This window comes from Syngnathus typhle, linkage group LG1 (assembly GCF_033458585.1).
Source record: "Syngnathus typhle isolate RoL2023-S1 ecotype Sweden linkage group LG1, RoL_Styp_1.0, whole genome shotgun sequence".
In the NCBI taxonomy this organism is placed as follows: domain Eukaryota; kingdom Metazoa; phylum Chordata; class Actinopteri; order Syngnathiformes; family Syngnathidae; genus Syngnathus; species Syngnathus typhle.
Window position 1 is genome coordinate 22,600,520 of NC_083738.1, and position 18,526 is coordinate 22,619,045.

Here is an 18,526-nt window from a genome sequence, read left to right on the forward strand (position 1 = left end):
TTCATAATAACAGTCTCGTATTTTATGAGAATCACTGATAGCAGTTTTTTAGTGAATTATTATTATTATTATTTTTTAATGCTGTTAATAAATGCATTTGTTTTCAAAAAACTTGTTTGGAATATCCATGCTTTACTACCTACTAAAGGCCAAAATCTTTTATGCAATGACCTTTACAGGTCGCTTATATTAATTCACACAAACACTACGTCCATCTGCTCCTGGTTCGGCCCTCCGGTCCAAATTTAGAACCCAGTTCGGCCCGCGAGTCAAAAAGTTTGCCCACCCCTGATCTAGAGTGTTGTGTACGATCAAGTGATGACCTTTTCATTGTGTTACTTTTTTTATGCGGACATTCCTTGTCGAATTCTGGGCTGTAAGTTGGTGTATCAAGATGATGGCAAGAAAATTAAACACTTGTTGTGTTACTTTTATTGTTTGGCTAATATTTCTGTTACTTTTACTTGTGTGCCGCTCGGCCGGACTCTGAACTTCACTAGCGGACTGCTTTTAATCAGATTTTTATTACATTTCTGCTCATATTCCAAGTTGCTGTGGCACATTTAATACCAAAGCGCATTAGCCGCGAGCGCACGCTGCCAGAGAAGCAAAGTGTTTGTTTTGCTATTTTTCGCTCGCTCGTTCGCCTGCACTCTAAATCTTTCTTTGGATTTCAAACTAACGTCTCTAAGTGGAAGATGAAGCAAGCCGAGTCAGCGTTTGTTGAATATCGAGCTGATGTATGGAGGCCTAGTCGAGCTTAGCGCGGGAACCTTTTCACCTCATCATCAAGACAAATGTGCGACGGGTGCTAAATATGCGACACACCCTATTCAATATGGCAAATGGCAGCGTGGGAGAGAGGATTTGTCCACTTTAACAGCCTTTCCATTTTTTATTATATTTCACTTAGGTTGCCATGACAACAAAGCTCAGGCAGTATACGAACACCATCTCACATCAAAGCCTTCTACATGCCTACAAATTTCCATCAGATTTTGTAATTCTTTCTGTGACGCTTCCTTTTTGACATTGTTGTCCGCTCTGTTTGTCGTTTTCGTTTGCTGTGACGGTGGTTGTTTTTGTGGTTATTTTGTTGTTGTTGAGGTTGTTTTGTCATTGTTGCCCATTTTGTTATCTTTAGATTTCTTTTCAAGGGCAAGTTTTTGTTAAGTTTTCCTTTTTTTTGTGGACATGGTTTTGGTTGTTGTTGGACTATATTGTATTGCTGTGAGTGTTGTTAATGTTGTCGTCATTGTTTTTTTTTTCGCTATTATTGCATTTATTGTTATATATTATTTGTGTGGTTTCATTTCAGTTCTTATCATAGCTAATGTTGTGATTTTTATGTTTTCTTTAAAGTGGGTTTTCTGCTTATTTATTTTGCTGTCGTCACTTGTTTTAACATTTTTTGTTCATATTGTCATGATGGTTATACCTGTTTTTGTCATTGTTGCCCATTTTTGTTTTTGTCAATATCACGCTCATGATTGACCTTTTTGTTTTTATTTCTGTGGCTTTTTTAAAAATCATTTTCTTTCTTATTTTCTTTATTGTCATTTTCAATATTTGTCTTAACTGGCTGTTGGCATCATCTGTCGAGATCTTTTGTTCATAATTAAAGGCAAATGACAAAAATAAAAAAGAAATAATAATAATTCATAATTACCGTTTTTTTCCATGTATAATGCGCAGATTTTAACTAATTTATTGTCCTAAAATCTGGGGTGTGCATTATACATGGGTACAAAGAAAATATATATATATATATATATATTTTTTTTTTAATCCGGATATGATACGGAGGCCGCCATTACAGATGCGCTTTCTTCTCTGATGTTCACTTCAAACACGCTCCATACGAACACAATGCTCTCGTATCAGACGCTTGCTCGATCACCTGCTCGTTTGCTGTCACAATGTACCCGACACATCCGAAACATTTCTTCGCTATCGAGTTTACTAGCGCATGCGCAGTGATACTGACCGGCAGAATAACATCCGGTTGTTCCCAAAGATGATCTTTTTTCTGAAATAATTTTACGTTTACGGAATTAGGTAGGAGTCAAAATTTGGGTGCGTATTATACATGGGTACAGGCTTTTTTCCAGCATCAACATGCCATTTTTAGGGTGCGTATTATACATGGGGGCGCATTATACATGGAAAAAAACGGTAATCGATAGTCCAACGTTGCAGAGATAAATAAATAAATAAATAAATAACAATCTGGTATCCAGATGTTTATCCACGGGTGTGATCCATTTAATGACCAATAGAGGGGACCAGTGCACCAACCAAACGCTCACATACACCAACACACACACACACACACACACATTTCAACATCATTTTCAGTTTATTGGAAAGAAACATACAAACATGTGATAAGGAACCAGAATTATGTACAGAGTGCTTTTCCTCCCATGAACAATAGTTTGTAGCATTTCAAGTCTGCTCATCCGTCAACATGAGTTCTCAGCAGGTGAACATCTGCTAAGCTGCCCCCTCCCCATACATAAGCCCCCCACAGCCATACATAAGGTTTACCTCACTTAATAAGCCATTTTAAAACAAAAACATCAATCTGGTAGCAATTGATCTCCTTTCATTTAGCTACTTCCTTTCTCACACTTCCTGTTTCCCCCCTTTCATTGTATCCACCCGGCAACTTTGTCATGACAATTTGTCATTTTGTCCTTAAAGACAAAGTCTTCTTCCTTTATAAAATCAAATTTGATTCAGTGTTGATGCAAAACAAAACTGGGTTCTGTAAAAACCCCTGCTCATTTGTCAGTGCAATTAGCATTTGACATTAAAACACTCAAACATGTCAAAATTGCCTTTTTATTTTTTCCTAAGCTGTCATTTTGACTTCATGTTTGTCACTGCGTGGCGATCGCACAACATAGAATCACCCAAATTAAAATTAAAATACAAAATATGGAACTTCCAAAACAAAATGACATCATAGTCTTGCTTTGGAAATTTTTACATTACAATGCATGATTGGGATTTTTGGTTAAGGCTATCGTTTTCGATACTCAGAATTTGCCATTTAACAGAGTAACTATTCTACACGATTTTTTTTTTTTTAAGTCGGGCTCACATAGCTAACAAAATTTCATAAACATCAGGGTGTCATGAGATGATCTCCAAAAAGGTCTCTAGAAGACACAACTGAAAAGATAGAGCAAGGCAGCCATTTTGGTTTTGAAATGGCTACCTTCCCTTTTTGTTCCCCAGACTACAAAGGATATGATAAATAACCAAAATCTTTGTTTTGGTCATATTTGGGCGACAGTCAAGGCAAATTTAGGTCATTTAAGCACCATCTGGACACACTGTGCATCTTTTTACCTTTTGGTTCAGAAATGTTGCAGTCAAGCATATACAAATCACTTAGTGGTTTAAATTAAAGAACAAAATGAGATGATCAGACATAAGACTCACTTCATGTGATTTCTTTGGCTCCCACTGTTAAAAGCGTCCAGGATGCGAAGCCAGACCTCTCATTGGGCTGCTCGTAGCGGGCATAGCTGGGTCCGCCTCCAACGAACGACGATACGCCGAGGACAGCCGGTAGAGGACGTCGGCTCGAGGGCCAGGGTGGGCGTCGGCTTTCTGCGTCATCAGCATTTCAAAGAGTGTGCTGACCTCCGAGAGCAAAGCCCCGCCCAGTGGGCCGTCCTTGTCTGGGGTTTTCCCTGAGAGAGGTAACAAGAGGAGTCCCATTTGAAATCTGTTTATGGATGTGTACATTTATCATTTATGATTATGATTATTGGCACACTTAAAGAAGAAAATATAGAAATGCCTTACAACCAAACACCAAATGTCAAAAAGATTCCTAAAATGGCTCCATCTAACCAAAATGGCTGATCTCTTGTGTTTTTGGTGGGGTTGTTTTTGGTTGGTCTACTCATGGCAGACATTACAAGGGCGACATTGCTATCTCCAACTTTGGTTGTTGTTTTTTTATTTAATTCCTAATGTGACAATACAGTTTTAGAGGCAGAAAATTAAAAATATCCAATAGCATTACGCGACACAATGATCGGCACAAATTTCTGTCGTGGTACCAAAAGTGGAGAAGGAAGATGAGGAGTCCAAGGCGTGACGCGGCATCAGCTCGCTGTCATCGGATGGCGGTTCGTTGGGCACGAAGACATTGTCATGGTAATCTCCCGAAAGGGTCACAGACAGACGCGCCATCCACGATGGGTCGCTGATGTCTTCTGTAAGAACACGAATGTCACGTTATTGCTATTTTTGTGATTGGTGTCTTCCGCGCTTCCTGTTTGTGTAGTTGCCGTGACGACAGCCTTGATATCTATTCCTGACTCAACGCTTATATTTCTTTTTCTGTTCTATTTTCATTTATTCTCTGTTTTAACAACAACTTTCAAATGGCAAACAGAAATCGTTCCAGATGATGTTTTCAAAAGAAGTTCAGTTGCCTCCTTTGTTCGAACTCAACCACGTGCAAGCCATTAATGTGTGCATGCGCGCACACACACAAGCAGTAGTTAGGGATCTGGCGCCCCTTTTTTCCTGTCTTTGTTTTAAGAAGTTTAGATCCTTTTGAAAACCTTTTAAAGTTTTAGCTGGGGGGGAAAAAAACAGAGAAAAACATGGTGGACCATCCGGTTAGCATGACTATCTGGCGGTCCACAAGTTCCAGTTTGAACGTGTGTTTTCGGTCGGTTTAATATCTTCTGCAGTTTTCCTTGTGATTTTTAGTTGTTAAAATATTGATTTGGCGCTTAATGTTTTCTTGCTTCACATTTACTTCCATCTTGATTTTTAATTTTCATTCTCTATATTTAACTTTTCAATGTTTTTGAGGGCAGTGGGTGTTTCATTGGGGTTTTTTTTTGATCGACTTGATTTTTTTTACTCCATCTCACCCGCCACCCTCCCCCACCAGACTTCAGCCGTACAGAAGATGGATATTGCATTAATTCACTTCTTCTCCTCCTCTTGAAGTGTAACCAAATCCCCTCCTTGCAGGAAGGAAAAGAAAAAAGTCAACGGGCCCAAAAGGAAAAAAAGGGAATTGGAATGTTGGCGGCGGATTCAAAGAGCCCACACCAGCGCACACACACCTGCACACACACACACTATATAGGTACACACACACACACACAGAGTGTTTGTCCAAGGTAATTCCCTCCTTAAGGAGCCTCAGGGCTCAGACCATCACAATAGCAGGAAGAGAGAAAAGCCCACACACATCCACATGACTCACAAACATGCTTATTAACACAGATAATTTGAAGGTTGAATATGAACGTAAAATGCAGATCACAACGCAGGTCACATTCTGCAAATAACGAATTAAGTTTACTAGTTAGCATGCTAACTAATTAATGCTATATAATACTCATGCTTGAACGCACCGGAGTGATTGAGCAAGTTATGCAGTCCCTCCTCAAGTTGGGGGTCGATGGGCGAGTCCCTGCCCGCGTCCCAGTCCATGTCCCCTGGCTCGCTCTCGCCATGCCCGCTATCCTTGGTGCTTTGCCAATCAGGACAGTCCTGACCTGCATATCTATGAAGCGTGCACACACAACCAAAATACCTCACTTAAAATTCTGTTGTGTACAGTTTTTGCTCAAAATCAAGAGTCAGGTGATGTCTCACTTCTTGTGATTGTTTGACTTCCTGTTTGTCTGTTGTGTTTATTTTAAGCATGGAAAATGTCTCGCACACACAATCACACTCATGAGTCTTCACAAAACTTCCAGTGTTTATCTTTGCAATACTGCATCATACTGACGCCTGTCCCTAATTTTTCCACCACCTTATTCAGTTTCATGAGATAGTCAAAATGTTGGGAACATACCCCGAAAGTCAAATACCGTAATTTTCGGACTATAAGTCGCACCGGAGTATAAGTCGCATCAGCCATAAAATGCCCAAAAAAGTGAAAAAAACCCATATATATGTATATAAGTTGCTCCTGAGTATACCGTTTTTTTCCGTGTATAGTGCGCAAAATTTAACTAAATTATTGTCCTAAAATCTGGGGTGCGCATTATACATGGGTACAAAAAAAAAAAAAAAAAAATTTTTTTTTTTAAATCTTTTTTTTTTTTTTTTTAAGTCCCAATGATCGTCACACACGCAGGGAGGCAATGGGTCCCATTTTTAGTCTTTGGTATGGTCTTAACTAGGCTGGATGTAATTTTTTTTGTTGGCGTTGATTTCTCCGACTGCCCGTAAACGCACCACCGCGCTCCGTGCGCGCACGGGACAGCAAACGAGCAGGTGATCGAGCAAGCGTCTGATACGAGAGCATTGCGGTCGCATGGAGCGTGTTTGAAGTGAACAGCAGAGAAGAAAGGCAAAGTGTTGTGAAATAAAATGCACAGAACGGATGCGCAAGACACGTCAGCTATATAAAGAGCGAGAGTTTTCTTCCTATTAGTTTCAATTCACAGTTTAATTAGCAGTTTCAATCAGCAAATAACAAAATGCGTATTACAGGTAATATTTTATTTCACAACACTTTGCCTTGTTCCTTTGGTCTCTGCTGTTCATCCTAAAACACAAAGGCGCTCTTTAAGCAATGCGACAGTGAGCGCCCGGCGCGCTGCGGTTGCGCGACCGCACCAAATTAAGCCCCCTGCGCAGTGCGCACTGAGGTCCACTTAAATTTTAGAAAGTACATCAGGACTTTAAAAATATCTTCTAAATTTCAGCGACGGCTCTGTCACAATAATCGACCAGCCCGGTGCAGTTGGGCGGTCGGCGGCGCGCTACGGTTGAGCGTTCTCTCGCACGCTCTCCCTCTCGCTCTCTCTCGCTCTCGCACACACTCAAACCGGATATCATACGGAGGCCGCCATTACAGATGCGCAGAACGGATGAGCAAGACACGTCAGCTATATAAAGAGCGAGAGTTCAGTTCTCTACCTAAATCCGTATTACAGGTAATATTTTATTTCACAACACTTTGCCTTGTTCCTTTCTTCTCTGCTGTTCACTTCAAACACGCTCCATGCGCACGAAGCGCGGTGGTGCGTTTAGGGGCAGTCGGAGAAATCAACGCCAACAAAAAAAATTACATCCAGCCTAGTTAAGACCATACCAAAGACTATAAAAATGGGACCCATTGCCTCCCTGCGTGTGTGACGATCATTGGGACTTAAAAAAAAAAAAAAAATAAAAAATAAAAAATTTTTTTTTAAAAAATTCATAAAAATTGGGTGCGTATTATACATGGGTACAAGCTTTTTTCCAGCATCAGCATGCCATTTTTAGGGGTGCGTACTATACATGGGGGCGCACTATACACGGAAAAAAACGGTAAGTCGCCCCCCCCACCCAAACTATGAAAAAAAACGAGACTTATAGTCCGAAAATTACGGTACTCCCAAAAGTTGGTCTAGGATTTGCAAACTTTTCAAAATGTTGTGCTTTTTTTGTGGGCAAAGAGGAGGAAGAAGATGACAGAGGATACAGACTGACCTCCCGGCGGCTCGGTGAGAGTATTTGTTTCCGCGGAAGTTGGTCCGAGGCTGCAGCTGACCTTGACGGAGGAGCGACAGCAGCTGCGAAATCTGCTGCGAGACGACACAAACATCAAAATTCTATCAACAGCAAAATAATAAAAGAGAGGAGAGTGTGTTTGGGGGCTGGGATGTATGCACGCATGTTGTGACTCCTGACCTCTACTACATACAAAGTACTGGCTCTTTCGTGACATGCGTAAGTCATGCGACATTATGACTTTCATATAATTAAGTCTTGTAGAAATCCTGTAAGCTGTGTGTGTGTTTTTATTACATGTGTGTTTTTATTACGGGAGAAGCAGCTGCTGATGTCCATCATAGAGAAGGTTAATCTCTCAACGTGTGTGTGCGTGGAGACAAATATATGACTTTGTGTGTTTTTGCACGTGTGCTCTGCAGGAAGTGACCTGAGCATAAAAAAGTCTATTCTTTTTTTTTTTTTTGGCTGCCTTCCTTCCAGGATGGACGCTGAAATGTCTGCATGGTCTGTGTGCGCGTAACATGCAAAACTTCCTCTCCAAGTCAGAGGGAGGAGGCCGACGTCCGAAGCAGTTCTTCTGCCAAATAGGCCACCAGGGTGCGTGAAGAGTGATGCATGCTGGGTAAAAACACTAACTGCTTCCTTTTCCTCAAGGTGATGAATAGTTCTATAAACGATGACTCTACAGATAAACCTCTAATGTGGCAGCAAGAGGCCCGCCCTTGCTACTAGCAAGTACTACCTACTTAGCACTACTAATGACGACTAGTATTAACCACTACTAACACTGTGGCTACTGACTACTACTGACAACTTCTGACTACTCGGCTGTTGACACTACCACCGACTTTAATGATGTGATTCAAGTCAAGTCAAGTCAAGTTTATTTGTATAGCCCTAAATCACAAGCAGTCTCAAAGGGCTTCACATAGACAGAAATTGACAATTATTCTCAAAGCATCCCCTGATCTTAAGCTCCCAAAAGGGCAAGGAAAAACTTAAAAACCCCTAGCAGGGGGAAAATGAGAAACCTTGAGAAGGGACCACAGATGGAAGGATCCCCCTTTCAGGATCACCAGGTTGAAATGGATGCAGAGAGGGCACAAATGATACAACATGAAAATCAATTAAATAAAAAGTGGATGTCCATGTCACAGCAGAGGGCTGCCGAAAGGAGCCCTCAATTGTCCTGGCAGTGCTCTTCGAGGAGGTTGAGCTGCAGTTCCCCTATCCTGAATTGGCCACGAGAATCCAGATAGCCGCTGTCAGCATGGGTACCACCTAACCACCTCCCCGGCCGGGGAGGGGGGAGGGAGGGGGTGTAGAGGGAGAGAAAACAAACTCCAGCCGAATCGGCCACTACAGGTTAGTTAAAGGCCATGTCATAGAAATGTGTCTTTAAACGTGTCTTAAATGTTTCTACTGAGGTAGCAGTCCTAATATCCATTGGTAGGGCATTCCAAAGCTCTGGAGCCCGAATAGAAAATGCTCTAGAGCCTGCAGACATTTTCTTAGCCCTCGGTGTCGCTAAAAGGGTAGCGTTTTGCGAACGAAGGTTACGAGACGGAACATAAGGAACAACTAGGTCGACGAGATATGAAGGCGCTAAGCCATGCAGCGATTTATAGGTTAATAGAAGAACCTTGAAGTCACATCTTAAATGGACCGGAAGCCAATGTAAGTTGGCTAGTATTGGGGTAATGTGATCAAATTTTCTTGTCCGAGAGAGCAGCCTTGCAGCGGCATTTTGTACTAACTGTAGACTTTTGATCAGGGTTTTTTTTTTTCTTCTCAAAATATGTTTCCTGATCTAAATAGTTCTCCCTAAATTTGCTCAAGTGTCCTAAAACAAAGTAAATTTAGTGTTTAAAAATAATAGCTTTCTTATGAATGTGACTGGCTTCAAATCTTTTCACTTGTTTGCCTTTGTAGCAAAAGTGACATTTTGCCTCATTTTGTCAAAGCGGAGCGACGGTGTTAACTTACAAACACGCACACACATTCATTGTGCATTGATATGTGATCTTGAGTTGAAAGCAGTCTCTGGAGGCAGATGACACTGACGAATGATTCACAAGAGCATGAATACACTTTCTGCTTTTTGCCTATCACACTCATCACTCACCTAACAGACACACACAGCCTCACTGATTTTTTCCAGGCTCCTGTTTGATGACTTACTCAGACACGAGTGTGTGTGTATGCGTGCATGTGTGTGTTCCTTCCAATTCTCTAATGGACTTCAGATTAATTTCAAAGCCTCCGGGGGGACGGCGAGAGAGGGAGCCAATGGGGAAGGGGTGTAAGTTAATTAGCGACGCGCTAACTGTAAGCACATGTTGAATCCATATTGGCAATGGCGGGCCAACACAATTAATGCACAGACTAAGCCAGAGAGTAAATAAGACTGGCATTAAAAGGACATTGAGAAGATTTAGGGAAATCATTAACACAAAGTCAGGTCAGGTCAGGTCAGGTCAAGTCAAGTCGTAAAAGTCAAAGTAACTGGAGCCCTGCCCACGTCCGATTGGAATGAAGATTGAAGGCATGTGATAGATGGACATCACGTAGTTCTATCTTAGTACTGCCATACAACGTTGCTGAGAAGCACAGCATAACAGTACACATATTCGCAAGGCAGTTTGGACGATTTGCAAGACAACAACCTATGGGGAACGTAGCATTAGCATGTTAGCACTCAACTGACTTTGGGCAGTAGGTGGGGTACACCCTGAACAGGTTGCCAGCCATGACACACATATGGTCACCTCTTGCCATAAGTAACTAAAATCATGCATGTCAATTAGGTTAGGAACCCCCCAAAAGAGAGACTTGAGGACTCACTTGCACTTCCGGAGAAGCAGACGAGAGCTCGATGGAGTCTGCGAAGGCCGCCATGGATAGTCGCACTAGATTCCGGAGGATCTGTCGCTGTTCCGCATCACTGGACCCCCGACTCTCCGACATTTTGGGTCTCCTGAGGGTTGCCTGAGGCGTGGAAGCCGTCGCCTCTGCCGTCTTGCGCTTCAGCGTGCTTGAATGGGATCCTGAAGAAGACGCTGACGACGGGTTTCTTGCCTTGCGAAGTGTATGATAGGAACTCGCCGGTGTCAAAGGCAAAGCAGCGTCCAGTTGGATGTTTCCGGGCTTTCGCAGTGTTCTGCCATGAGGGACATCGCCATCCAGGTGCGTTTGGGGATGGAAGCTCGAGTTCATCGTCATCGGTGTCAACTCAAAGTGTTTCGCTGTATGCTGGTCGTGTGATAAAGTGAGTGGTGTCTTCTCGCTCTCATCCAGTGGGATTTCCTCTTTGCGCTCTCTCATTACAGGAATCAGCTGAATGTCAGACTTTCTGATGTTTTTCTGTGGACGACGCGGGTGGCGGGTATACGTAGACTCGGCCTGCCTGCAGTTGTAGGCCCGGTAGTCTCTTTTGTCGGGTCTGCAGAAGGTTGTAACCGAGGCAATGGCGAGAAGCAGCAGAAGGCACGTCACCCCCAAGCAGATGGCCAGCATCATGGTAAAGCTGAGCCGCCCCCGGCTCCCAGCGGCTGAGTTTTTCAAGTGGTCCTTGAGGTTGATGAAAGTCACCTCCAGTGTGGCCTTGGTGGAAAGGCTGGGGGTCCCCATGTCAGAAACAGAAATGTCCACCTTCACGGTTTTTCCGACCAGCTGGGTGGCGTTAGTGGTATTGACAAACAGTTGGCCCGTGGATTGGTCTAACCAGAAGAGGCCATGGGGATTACCGTCGGTGATAAAATATTGGAGTTGTCCATTCAGTCCCGAGTCGAAATCTTCAGCCTTTATGGTAGAGGCAAAAAATCCATCGAATCCTTCTCGGACTGAGTGCTTGATGGGCAAAGGGGTTGTTCCGTCCTCGCCGATGCTACCCAGCTCTGCCACAACCTCCCCATGGTCCGCGTTGATGGGAACAATGAGCTGAGCCACGCCATGATTGGGTCGAGGTTCCTTAATGACCGGGTAGTTGTCATTCACATCCTGGATGTCAATTTGAACCGTGGCTGTGGTCCTGAGGGGCGGGTGGCCCTGGTCCACAGCCTCCACCAGAAATAAATACGAGTGGTACTTCTCGTAGTCCAGAGGTTGAAGGACGCTGACAATGCCGCTGGTCGGGTGAATGGAGAAGGGCTGGGTGGAAGTCTTTCCGTCGCTGGAGTTATGAAGGTGGTACAAAACTCTGCCACTAAGCTCCAAGTCAGCATCATGCGCGTGGACCTTGAGTGCACGGTAGCCTGCGACGTTGTTTTCCTTTAATGAGGCTTTGTAGACGGCCGAGGAAAACAGCGGCGCATTGTCGTTTTCATCCAGAACTCGAACGGGAAGGTGTTTCACGCAGGACAACGGTGGATCTCCATAATCCTGCGCCACCAACGTGATGTTATATTCCATCACTTCCTCTCGATCAAGGACACCTGCAGTTTCGATCATGTAATTTTCACCATGGATTTTCTTAATATGGAAGGGACCTGAACCGTGTTGCATCATGGCTGTCACTTTCCCGTTTTCTCCTGAGTCAGCATCCGAAACCATCACCAAGGCGAGGAAGGTGCCCGCTGGCGCACCTTCCAGCACCATTGCAGCAGGGGAACTGGGTTGAGTCCAGGTCATGTGGATCCTTGGTGCGTTGTCGTTGACATCCACCAGCTTGACATGGAGCTTACAATGTGAAGGAACGGAGTTGGGTCCAAGATCACGAGCCTGGACTACCACTTCATGGGACCTCTGGGCCTCGTAGTCCAAAGGAGCTCTGATGCTCACAGCACCACTATGTGGATCCACAAAGAAAAGCCTCTGAACATCTGGATGCGAGTGCTTACTCAGCGAATACTCCACCTCCCCGTTGGTGCCCTGATCGGGGTCTGTGGCTTTGAGGTGGATGATTGTTGTCCCACGTTCTGTGTCCTCAGGTATCTCCACTATGGGGGCACTTTCTTCAAATGTAGGACTGTTATCATTTGAGTCCAAAATATTTACTCGGATTAAAGTACTCCCAGACCTTGGTGGGTTCCCTTTGTCCCACGCCATCAGGGTGAGCTCAAAGGTTCCTTGAACTTCCCGATCCAATTCTTTGATTACCACTAGCTCTGCCTGTTTGGTCCCACCTAGCGCAGAAGTTACATCCAAGGCAAAATGCTGGTTGGTGGACAACGAGTAGGTTTGAAGCCCGTTGGCTCCCGCATCTGGATCCACTGCAGACTCCAGAGGAATCCGCATCCGTAAGACGGCCGTCTCGGAGATCTCCAGCTCCTGGACGGGGCTGGCAAAGCTAGGGTTGTGGTCATTAAGGTCCATCACCGCCACGTGAACCCGCAAGCAGTCCACCGCCCCGCTCTTCCTGTACAGGACGCTAAAGGCCACTTCGCACTCGTCAGCACTGCGACACAACCGCTCCCGGTCCAACTGGCCTTGGGTGGAGACCTCGCCATCTCCGGCGTTGATGGCAAAGGGAAGGGCCCACCCATGTTCCACAATCTGGAAGTTCTCAAAAGGACCCACCTGATCCAATTGCAAGAGGTCGTCCACCAGCCGGCCCACCCGGGTTCCTGCAGGTTGCTCTTCCCAGACGCGGTACTGGATGGTGATGGACGACGGCTCAGAGCAGCGAACCCTCCAGCCAAAGTTCAGAACCAGAAGGATATGAAGAAGAAGCATGATGAAAATGTCTACTGAATTATCCACATCCGAAAACCAAAATGAAATAAAAATGATCAAATCATTTTTCCGAGTTGCAGAACAACAATCTGAGTTATGGTAAATTTTGGATTCAGGTATACGTCCACCGTGGTCGAAGTAGATCTGCTAAAATCATCAAATAAGATGGAAGGAGAAGTGATGATCAGATGTTTTTTTCCAGTTGTAAAACAAAAAGAGTTTTGTCTGGTTTAGTTTTGGTCCAGGAGCAAATCATCATTCCCGTTTTGATCACCGCTGGCATTGCTCACTCCAACAGCTGCTTCCACCATCTTGCCATACACTTGATCATCCTCACCGCTGGAAAGTTTTTCTCATACTGAGGAAGTTTGGAAGTGAGTACCCACATGCCGACAGGCTCGACCAATGGGAGAGGAGGTGGGGTGGGCAGTATGTAAATGAATCCCAGGACAATCCACCCCCGTCTCCAAGAAACCTGACACCCTTGTACAGCCTCTTCCCAACCTGAGCGTGATTCCCAAAACTTTGGGTCTGGAGTGTATGCGACTTTAGGACACTTCCGGTGGTTATGGATGGACCTTCCTGTCGTGACTGTTTTAAATGTGTCCATTGTGAGTGGCATATTTCTACCACTCCTGTGGTACAATTACAGCTTTCAGATTCTCTTCACATATTTTGTTGTGTTGCTTGTGGTCTCAGACAGCAGCACTGAAACACATAAAAAAAAATTCAAATATGCATTCCTGCTTTAGCCACAGTTGTATTTAGCAAAGATGTTAGCATTGTGTGGCCACTGCGAGGAAGGACAGGACAATACTATGCGTCGCTGCACCTTTTTTGTTTAAATGTCCGTTGTTGTGGCAATTATTGAAAACTGTTGGCATGTCATGTCCATTTTGATATCAATCTGTTTCTTTGGTTGCTTTAAATATAGAACGTCTTCTTCTTATACCTATGTTTAGTTCCAAAACATTATCGACACTTAAATATAATTAGTCGCATGGATTTATCACAATTTAAGATTTTATTTCACATTCACATTAGATTCCTGCCACACACATCACGTTTCATGATTTTTCCCGTGTACGTTTATGCATTGTTTGTAGTAAAATGTGAACAGCCTCTGAACTCGTTCACCTTTTTTTCCCTGCAATTGTTCTGTGCCGCTGATTGCGCGCTGACCCCTGGACCCGTTTGCTTCCCTCCACATCATCGCCTCATCACCCCCCTCGCCACGCCGGCCGACTCCTTCGGCCACTTTGACTCCCTCGCCCATCTTGGCCTCCCTCAGCTCCTCTGCCGTCTTTCTTTTCTCTTCCTGTGAAGGAAGTGGTCGGGTGGCGGTGAAGGCCGTAGAATTGGGAGGATGGGGGTGGGCGGGCACGAGACAAAACAAAATGCATTCTTTCTTATTGTACACATTCTTTGCAGAAATGTACAGTTCTTTCGTGTGTGTGTGTGTTGTGGAGACAGGAGTTTATATGTGTATGTTTGCTTTTCGCTGGTGATCTAATCTGAAATCTGATCTAAGCTGACAAATGACCAACCGGAATGTATACCAGCTAAATCAACGGATGACATCAGATGTAAATAAAATAAAATACATCTCGACATAATGTGTCTCCATTGTATGCATCACAAGTATGCACCCTATATTTCCTTATCACAAACGATGGCTGATGAATTTTGTTAGCCCCTCCCGCTCAAGTGTTGACAGCCAACGCCAACACTCCATCCTCCACAGACTGGTCTACTCTCCTCAAACAAACAAACATTAAGCCAGGGGTCAAAGGTGAAGCCTTCGCTTGGTGCTACGTTACAAGAGTGTGCTAGCAATGCGCTAACATGAGAACATTCACGAGTGGGAAACAAAATGAAATGTTACATGGATTATTTGATTGGAATTTTACATGATTATGTTTGTCAAATGACGATGTGATCATTTCAGGATTGAATGAAAGTACTGTTAACAACATTATTATCTTGTTCTCACATTTTCTGGCACGCTTTTTTCACTGCTGTGTCATTACGTTCATTGTCTGGACAATGTTTACAAGAAAACATTCTTAGATTACATGGATGGATGGATATTTAAAAACAATTTTTTTGTGTATTTTGGGAGATTTACACATTATTGTCATGAGACAGGAAAAACATTTGTGTGTTGTGTGTGGCTTTCATTGTTTCTTCCTGTCATTGTGAATCTTCCTGCGCAGACCTACACACGTCAGCACTCACTTTCAGTGTGTGTGCGTGTGTGTGTGTGTGTGTGTGTGTGTGTGTGTGTGTGGGTGTGGGTGTGTGTGCACGTGTGTGCCTGCGTGCGTGCATTTGTGTGTGTGTGTTCGTAGAAATGTCAAGTGTATACGTCATTCAAACATCCTCATTTTTCTGCCCTCTAGTGGACAAGAAGTGTTAAGATGAATTAATATGAATCTTTTTTTTGGTGAAATAAATTATCGACAAATATTTTAATGTGGTCATATTTATTTAAAAAAAAAACATCCATCTTTGAGTCACCAAATCGCACAAGAAATATCATAAATGGAGAAAAAAAGATGAGTCCAGAGCGGTTTTAAAACACATCTAGTAATCTAATAAAACCACAAATTAGTGGTCTTTATCGTTAATACACATAAACATAATCTCTAAAGCAAAGAAACATGCATTATTATTTATTGTAAAAGATGCTTGTACGTTTATTCTGAGTGAAGAGACAGCGCTACCTTGAGGCAGCCCAGTTCCTCGCCACCGCCACCCAGCACCCCCTGAAGACGATAATCTCCGTTTGTGAGCCACGATGGAACGTCCATGAACGGCAGGAAGAAGTCCGACTGAGGCAGAGCGTACGAGCCCTGACAACAATAAAAACAACATTTATATTTAATACAGAGTTGCCGTTTAAATGTCTAAGGTAATCTACTCAGACTTCCTACTGACTTCCTGTTTCAGTCTTCACACTGATCGATTGTTGCGAATTCGACTTGTGATTGCTTGGAATACTGTTATTTGATATTTTACATTCTGCTTAGAGTGGCACATGTAGAATAAAAATATGAGGAGTTCTTATTGGTGCATTTTCTGAGTCATTTTTAGAATAAATCACTCATTGATTTTATCAGTGAGCCTGTGAGCTGCTGTTTTGGTTAGCAACCAAGTTGACAAGAGAAAAGAAATTCTCCATTGGTTTTAAATCTGCTGAGCAACAAGTGACACTCAAATCATTAAACGGGGAAAATATAAGCACTTTGATATGACAATCAAATCCAGTTGAAGTGTAAGTAAGCATTCAGATTATGTACTAGTGTAGAGCCACTTACAGGTTTAAAGGGGCAGCGGCAGGGCAGTCCGTAGGTGTGCAGCGGTTCCGGGCAGTCTAGTCCAGGTGGTATCAGCTGGTTCAAAATGTCACAAACGTCGGCATAGTGACAACTTCCCAGCTCATCCAAGCACGGAATTTTCACCCAAAAACCTGCCACCTCCTTCTCCAAAGTTACGTTCACCTGGGCGGGCCACAGAAACATCCGCATGAGATTCCAGAAACTGCTGTCAGGATGTTTACAGGTGTTATTGTTCAAAGTCACATTTCAAAACATTCAATTTTGTATTGCAGCTCACTGACTGACTGTTACCTTGACAACCTGTCACTTGACTTGTTAAATAATTTTACAGCGCCATCATACAAGTGTCACATGAATTCTTGAGTAGATAACAACATGGTAGGTTTCAAACAAGGCCTTAGGTGTCAAATTAGAAGTTGAAGACTAAGTTAAGGTTAAGGTGGTATCAAGCCTGGGTTAGGAGGTGAAAGTAGGGCTTCAAGAATGGGCTCAACTCCTAATAAATGTAAAACCCAGGTCGTGGTAAAAGTTCCCCCAAGGATGGATTTAGCTTGTAAGGCAACCACGGGCATTTGAGCTTCATTAAAAAAATTACAAACAAACTTTGTTATTTCAAACCAAATGACTGAATATGCATTTGAGGAGTTCCACTCGGCGTGTATGTGTCTATGTATGTCCAGTACTGACATTCAGAGGGGCACGGAGCTCCACGGACGTGGATCCGGATGCAGATGCCGTCATGTCTCCGGGGATGCTGATGGGGTCCGGAGACACGCTCAGGGTCCTCATCACTGCCGCTGCGTCTGGTTTACCACAGTTCTTCCAAGCAAACCCTGAAACCTACACACGGAAAGGCTACGGTTGAAATCAATACAATGAACACTCAGTTTGCTACATCGTCCAATGAGATCTTTCAAAAAAAAACGTGCTAAAAGACAATGGACACTTTTGATTAAGCCAGTGCTTCTCAATTATTTTCTGTTACGCCCCCCCCCCCTAGCAAGAAGAAAACTATTCGCGCCCCCCCTCCCCACCGTGACTATCCTAACTTGTCTTGTAAGTCGTAAAATGTTGCACTGTCGCAAACGTGACAGAAGTAACAATGAGAGCGCCACTGCCCCCTGCTGTAGTAAACGCGCAATTACACTTTATTCTAGTACTGCCAAAAAAAAAGCCTGTTCCCCAGGGTCACACGCGCCCCCCCAGGAATAGCACCGCGCCCCCCAAGGGGGGCGCGCCCCACTATTTGAGAAGCACTGGATTAAGCCATCAATTTGCTTACTATTAGGAGAGCTAAATAAATAAATGAATGACTGAATAATTTAATGATTAGATGGATGGATAGATAAAAAGATTCAATGATAGATATAGATGAGAGAGAGAGAGAGAGAGAGAGAGAGAGAGAGAGAGAGAGAGAGAGAGAGAGAGAGAGAGAGAGAGAGAGAGAGAGAGAGAGAGAGAGAGAGAGAGAGAGAGAGAGAGAGAGAGAGAGAGAGAGAGAGAGAGAGAGAGAGAGAGAGAGAGAGAGAGAGAGAGAGAGAGAGAGAGAGAGAGAGAGAGAGAGAGAGAGAGAGAGAGAGAGAGACTTTGAGTTGTTCTCACTTCGACTTTGTTGATTCGCTTCCAGCCGTGCTGCCCTTCGGTAAAAACACCAACCCCCAGCATGCTCAGTATGACGAGAAGCGTCAAAATGTACTTCATGTTTGGGTTGTTACGGTGAAAAAGAAAACAGAAACCAGCAAATGAACAAAAAATGGACAGCAAACGCTCGACAGCCCGGCAGCTGTTTACTTCCGTGTTTGACATCATCACGCAGCCGACAGTCATATGATCAGTCACGTGACGTTCGCCATCGAACTTTTCACGTGCATGCTATTACATATTTTACATTATTATTAGGACATACATGCACACCCAAAAATCTTCTTTATTCTCAGTCAGAGAATTTTTTCCTTGTTGATTATTATTTTTCTTTTCAGTGAGCCACAAATGAGCACTAAAATGGACCACTA

At 43.6% G+C, this 18,526-nt stretch overlaps 2 protein-coding genes across 4 annotated transcripts; both read right to left on the reverse strand.

Annotated features, from left to right (window-relative positions):
- Window positions 1-2,340: 2,340 nt before the first annotated feature.
- On the reverse strand, window positions 2,341-14,437 carry pcdh12 (protocadherin 12). Of its 3 annotated transcripts, none has more exons than XM_061280129.1 (6): window positions 14,311-14,437; window positions 10,345-13,881; window positions 7,477-7,568; window positions 5,403-5,554; window positions 4,083-4,238; window positions 2,341-3,707 (listed from the first exon to the last, which is right to left on the reverse strand). In XM_061280129.1, exons 2-6 carry the CDS (start codon window positions 13,171-13,173, stop codon window positions 3,481-3,483), a joined length of 3,456 nt encoding a protein of 1,151 aa, XP_061136113.1. In that variant the 5' UTR covers window positions 13,174-13,881; window positions 14,311-14,437; the 3' UTR covers window positions 2,341-3,480. The 3 variants fall into 3 exon arrangements, with proteins under 3 accessions (XP_061136113.1, XP_061136105.1, XP_061136097.1); XM_061280121.1 differs by having other exon boundaries at window positions 4,083-4,235; window positions 7,477-7,571; XM_061280113.1 differs by having other exon boundaries at window positions 7,477-7,571; window positions 14,311-14,435.
- A 1,205-nt stretch (window positions 14,438-15,642) lies between these two features.
- gm2a (ganglioside GM2 activator) lies at window positions 15,643-18,329 on the reverse strand. The gene is made up of 4 exons (XM_061280141.1): window positions 18,117-18,329; window positions 17,202-17,354; window positions 16,494-16,676; window positions 15,643-16,028 (listed from the first exon to the last, which is right to left on the reverse strand). The coding sequence occupies exons 1-4, from the start codon at window positions 18,321-18,323 to the stop codon at window positions 15,873-15,875; spliced, it is 699 nt and encodes a 232-aa protein (XP_061136125.1). The 5' UTR covers window positions 18,324-18,329; the 3' UTR covers window positions 15,643-15,872.
- Between the last annotated feature and the right edge of the window lie 197 nt (window positions 18,330-18,526).